General features: G+C 29.3%; 1 protein-coding gene across 1 annotated transcript; it reads right to left on the bottom strand.

Moving 5' to 3' along the window:
- Positions 1-3194: 3194 nt before the first annotated feature.
- On the bottom strand, positions 3195-5076 carry LOC106708303 (extracellular serine/threonine protein kinase four-jointed). The gene has a single exon (XM_014499787.2). The coding sequence runs from the start codon at positions 5039-5041 to the stop codon at positions 3299-3301; it is 1743 nt and encodes a 580-aa protein (XP_014355273.2). The 5' UTR covers positions 5042-5076; the 3' UTR covers positions 3195-3298.
- Positions 5077-5879: the final 803 nt, after the last annotated feature.

Genomic DNA, 5879 nt, shown 5'->3' with positions numbered 1-5879 from the left:
AGGAGAATGATAAAATATCTTTTTATATTCTATTTTTATCAATAATTTAAAATAAACGCTAATTAAGATTTATTGGAACGAAGTTCCTTATCGCGCGTTGTGAAAGGGTAGCCCCCTTTCACAACGCGACGGAAAAAATTCTTACGAAAAGTTGTCACGACACTTTTTGCTATAGTAACCATGGCAACGACGTGACAATATATAACGAAAATTCATAGAAATAAAATGTACTTCTTGTGAAGACTTAAGTTTTTTATTCATAGAATAAACATTGGTTCCTTCACTAATTAATCGAAAGGAACTTCGTTCCATTCGGGTGTCCCTTGACACTTCTCAAGTTTTTTTTTTTATTTTTTCAAATTTATTATCTTTAAAAATTTATTTTATAAATTTTGTATAGGTACATATCATCATCACTATTTTATGTACTCTTATCTAAAAGAACAAAATAAATGACATTACTTAAAAATCGAAACAAAACTAAATTGGTCCTTAACTTAATTGATCTTAATTGAAGCTTTGCATGCGTCCGCCAGATAAAAGTTAAAATGCTAAATTTGTGCCGAAATAAAGCAAAACATTTGAATATTCGGTAACTATAAAGGCTAAATCAATTCTAAATATTTAAGCGCATGTAAAAAGGTTTAAGTTACCTTTACCTGTTTCCTGCCTTTCCTTCTAAAATGTGACAACCAAATATGCTGCCTTAGAAGGTGACCAATACCTGTCTTATTTACCCTATTTTATCAAGACGAGCAAGGTAGTACAGACTTGCGGCCGCTATCACAGTCGCTAATTAGTCACTAAGTGAGCGCTTAAATGACTCTGAGTGCGAAAGTAATTGTTGTTTATTGTATATGTCAGAAGGGTCTAGTTTAACTAGTTTATTATTCTTCTTGCCATGTAAGTTAAATGCATGATGCTTCAAACATGAACTACTTTGATCTTTCTATGATAATGCTTTTATCTATGTTACATATAATCAGTTTCGATTCTGATGACATTTTTAATTTTTAAATTATAACTAAAATTTACCTGTTATACTTTCTCTTAAACTCAGCTTTTATACTTTTAAAAATCGTTCCTGTGATAAAAAAAATAACATTTAGATTTTAAACAAAAGAAAGCTCTGTTAGTATATCATATTAGTAAACAAATGTGATCTAAAGCGATCTTTTAAATTGCTCATTCTTTGTATATAGAATGTATTACTAAATTTTACTTTAATTAAAAAGTGCATTAGCTTTGGAAATAAAACATCACGATATAATCCTTGCTATAATTATTATTGAATAACATGTAGTATACCTATAGTTAATATATATAGAAAATTAAAATATTAGATTAAATATAATACATAAAAACTAAAATATGTCATTAAAAGGTGTCCCTTTGGGCAAGGTTCCGAAGATACTGGCAGCGTTCCCCCTTTGAATGGCTAGACTAATTCTTTGTCCGAGGTAGCTGCCAGCTCTTCGGTCTCCTGTGATGTCGACTAACCTTTTTGCTGTTTCCTTAAAAAGCCTTCTAGCGCTAGGACCCCACGGACCAAGGGTCTCGACACCGAATGGGACAAATTCATATTCGGAGCCGAGACCCCTGTATTGCTATTGTATTGTATTGCTGTATTGTATCCTTGCTGCAGTTTGATCTGTTCATTACATAGTTTATTCAAATAGTAAAAGTAAAGCTTTCTTATACCAACTATATGCTTTTATTTGACCGCAAACAAGTAAGAACTATTTTGAAACTAAATTAACACACTTACGATAGGTTTGATCATCTGTTTTTGAAAAGAGAATTCACTTATATTTTTTTTACATATTATATATAAATTCTTCTGTCTAGAACATGCCATTAGAGAGATAAATTAATGCCTAATTTATTGTTAACTCTATGATATTCAAGGAAATTCAGTATGAATTCATGTATATTGTAAAATTACTGGATATTCGTTTAAGTAACATACCAGGACTTTACATACTCTATTCTTTCCCTTTTATGTAACTAACCTAACTTTACGTTTTATTTTTTGTCATCTCAAGGTTGTATAGATATAAATATACATATTTGTTGGAGGCAGTATCGAGGCGGCAGCCGGGGGCGTGTCTGGCAGGCAGTGCAGTTTAAGCAAACGATTCTGTCTATTGGGTTAAGTTAAGGCTTCGTGTTTCAGTATATTAAATTCATATTTATTTATATTAATTCTGATAACTTATTTCGTATTATTTTACATGTCAATATTCATTTATTTTACTAATTTTAGTAATTACACTGTTTATTGTTTTTGCATTTGATTTCGAAACAGATGAAAGTTCTTATGATGAAGTAAGAAGTTTGTTTCAAATAAGTAATTTAATTGTAAAAAGCGTAATATGAATGTACATTAAAAATATAAATAATAAGGTTTTCATTTCAATTGATACTAGTTCAAGTTCGTTGAAAATTAAGTTATTTGGGTTTAAAAAATTTGTGCTTCTAATATGAACTTCAATAAATTTAATGTTTTTTTTAATACCGATACTAATCTTTAAGCCATACTTTAAAACTAAATAAATGTTTAACTTATAATCAGATGGCGGCCTGCCCTTAACCATTAATAATTTATGACATCCTCAGTGCTCCTTTAAAATGTAAATAACAAACACCGTCCAACTTTTTAAAGATCATTTATTCATTAGAATTACATTTTTTTACATATATTTACATATTCCAATATTAAAGCACGTCGTACACCAACGAATTACATAATGACAAAGTAAATATTTCATTTAATAGAAAGAATAAACTAAACTCAAACACAGTCTTTATATCGATATTCGACAGCTTTAAATTATTATTTTTTTACAAAGAAAATATGTAATACAAAATTATAATTAAATTTACAAAATTTACAAAAACTGACATAACATCCAGTGTAAGTATATTCACATTATTTTATATAAACTTAAATTAAATATCACTTCAAAATACATACTGGCACATTATTTTACTTTACAATAAATAAGAGTATTTGGTATCGAAAAATGCTTTATAAATCACTCACACGACTTGTACTGAAAATTGTAATAACACGCAGTTTCATTTTTACTTCAACAATATTAATTCATAGTAAATTGAATATTATTTTCACCCATTTTTTAAATTGCGTACAATTAAACAAATGGATGTTATTTTTCTTCTTATTCCTGTTAAAAAATAAATTTGCTCACTTCACTTATATTTCTAAATGAGTAAGAAATAAAATGAGAAGGAATTTTTTGTGGGACCAATTTCAGTACAAGTTTTACAACATAAATTATCTATTAGCAAACGCTTGCTCACACTTCTCTATCTGACTTAAAACTTTGCCTATTCGTTCGTGTAAAATTTTCGCATTTTTCTCTGGTAATGGCGGTAATATGTCTCTAATAACTGCATTATTCTTCTGATGGAACATTTCACTAAGTTTAACACCCACTGATTGTTCATATAAAGATTTTAATGAGTCTACTGTTCTCTTTCTAAACACACACAAATTGTCTAACATAAGGCTATGATACACATTATATTTTTTTAATAATCTATACCCATGGAGTAGTCCGGATTCGTTATCCAGAAATAATAATAATCCACTATCCATCTTTCTCGCTAAATTATGAGCGGGACCGTCCATTATATTGACGTTCCATTGGTAATTGAACAAATTATTTACAATCCTGTCTAAATTCGCAGTAAGGTAATCAAATATAATGAGATCAGACCATTGCGCTAATTCTACGAATAGTTGAATTGTAGATTTCGTCAGCTTAAGGTCTATATGATCGAATGGTTCCTCGATATCCTTTTTTGTATGTTTATCTTTCTTCGCTTTTAGTTTATTTATCATTATTTGCTTCGATGTATCACCAATGTCGTTATCTTTTATGGACATTTTCAATACATCTATTTTATTCAAATGTCTATTAGATGGTTTGAAGATCTCAGGTATTGTTGCTGATTCTAAACTCGGTATGTACTGAGTGAGAACGACAGCTCTATTTGTGTTCCATTGCGCGTTGGAAATATCTCCAGATACACTTTGCCATAGTTTATCCTTTAAGTCCACAACTTTAACAACTGAAGGTGCCAAATTTGTTAAATTTAATAACCTTCCAACATAAAAACTGAAAATCTCCCCTTGTATTTGATCAGTATTTTGTCTGTATCGAACGCAAGCTTGAATTCCATCTTTGAAAGTTACAAGTCTATTTTGCATTCTGCCACAGCCATTTTCCATTTTAATTACTTCACTTTGTTCTACATATCTTTCCCAAATCTCTGCTGTGTTCTCTCCGTAACCTTGAGGCATTGAATTTTCGACCTCGGACCCCCAATAAATATTATCATACAGCACAGTATTATCATTAGGAACGTATTCAGTTTTATTGCTAATAACATTTGCAATAGAATGCTTGTGATGAGAGTTTTTGTTATCTTTTAAGATTTCTTTCATATCCTCAGTTAGACTTTTTGGATAAACATCTTTAACATATTTTTGCGTTTCATTCTCTCCGGTAAACGAAACTGAAGAAAATTTATTTAAATCTTTTTCATTTGTAATATCAACTTCATTGCTTGTTCTAACACCATTACTGTACTTTAAAGAATTTAAACTTCTCGAATGAATATCTCGGGAATTGTTCAATCTCAAAACTTTTCTAGGACTTACAGGACTTAGTACTTGAGTTTGTGGTGATCCCATTATGACCACACCAATCGATAAACCAAGTATAAAACTAATGCAAACACTTACAAAACAGTAATTATAAAAACCATATTCCCTTTTGATTGAGATTCTTCTTGATAATTCCTCTTTGTAATGAAAGTTTTTATGCATAAAATAGCTTGGTTTCTTCATTTTGCAATAATTGTTTATTATTGTTATTGTTTTTAAGTTATCTTTCAGATCTTTCGAGTCAGGAATATTGTCTTTTAAATCTTCTAATGTTGGAATTCTTTCACTCTTCCCGCATTCTTCTACGTTCGTTTTCGTATTTCGATTGCTGTCCTCCATTTTCATCTGGTATTATTACATGTAAATGATGTTTTTTTGATTCATCTGTAACAAAAGAATAAAGTATTTTAATCATCTTAATATTTTATATGTTAAAGTAATACTTATGAATAAAGCTAGATAATAAACCAGTACAAAAATTAAATTAAGGCTTTAAATAACTAATTTTTATTAAGTTGTTATAAATAATTTTTAGTTTTTAGTTTGGTTTTATAGTTTTTAGTTAAATATTTATAATTATATATGTAATTAAATAAGTGCCACAATAAAAAACGATACTTTTTCGATATAATTAACGTTCAAACATAAATTATACAAATGTATTTTGATCATAAATGTATTTGGCTGCAAATCATAAGCCTTACACTGAAGCGTAACAGCGGTAGATAAAAAACTGAGATATCGCACGAATCAAAGTAATTAAGTGATTAACACCGCTCGTAAAAACACAGTACGAACGGAACAGACAGACGGACAGAAGTACGAGTGTCAATCACATAAGAGATTACGGATGCATTTGACATGTAACATTATTATATCATGTTATTAAAATAAACCCGTTTATAACGCACGACTTAAAATATCGTCTCGTGTACGGATCGGAGGACTAAAAATGTTATCTTTTCATCTTTGCTTAAGAGCTAAGTTGATTGATTGAACAAATCCTTTGATGCTTAAGATGACATCGTGGTCAATGTTTTGAAATATTTCATGTGCATTTTTCTTCTGTAATAAATTCGTTAAAAAACGTGCCTAGAGAAATTTATAAATGTTAAACATATTAAATTAATATAATTAATGAAAATAAAACTTAATAACCCAATTTGGAGTCTAAGATTAGGCT

Source organism: Papilio machaon, chromosome 19, assembly GCF_912999745.1.
Source record: "Papilio machaon chromosome 19, ilPapMach1.1, whole genome shotgun sequence".
NCBI lineage: Eukaryota > Metazoa > Arthropoda > Insecta > Lepidoptera > Papilionidae > Papilio > Papilio machaon.
The sequence above is the reverse complement of the archived record's forward strand: the minus strand, read 5'-3'. Positions and strand labels throughout refer to the sequence as shown.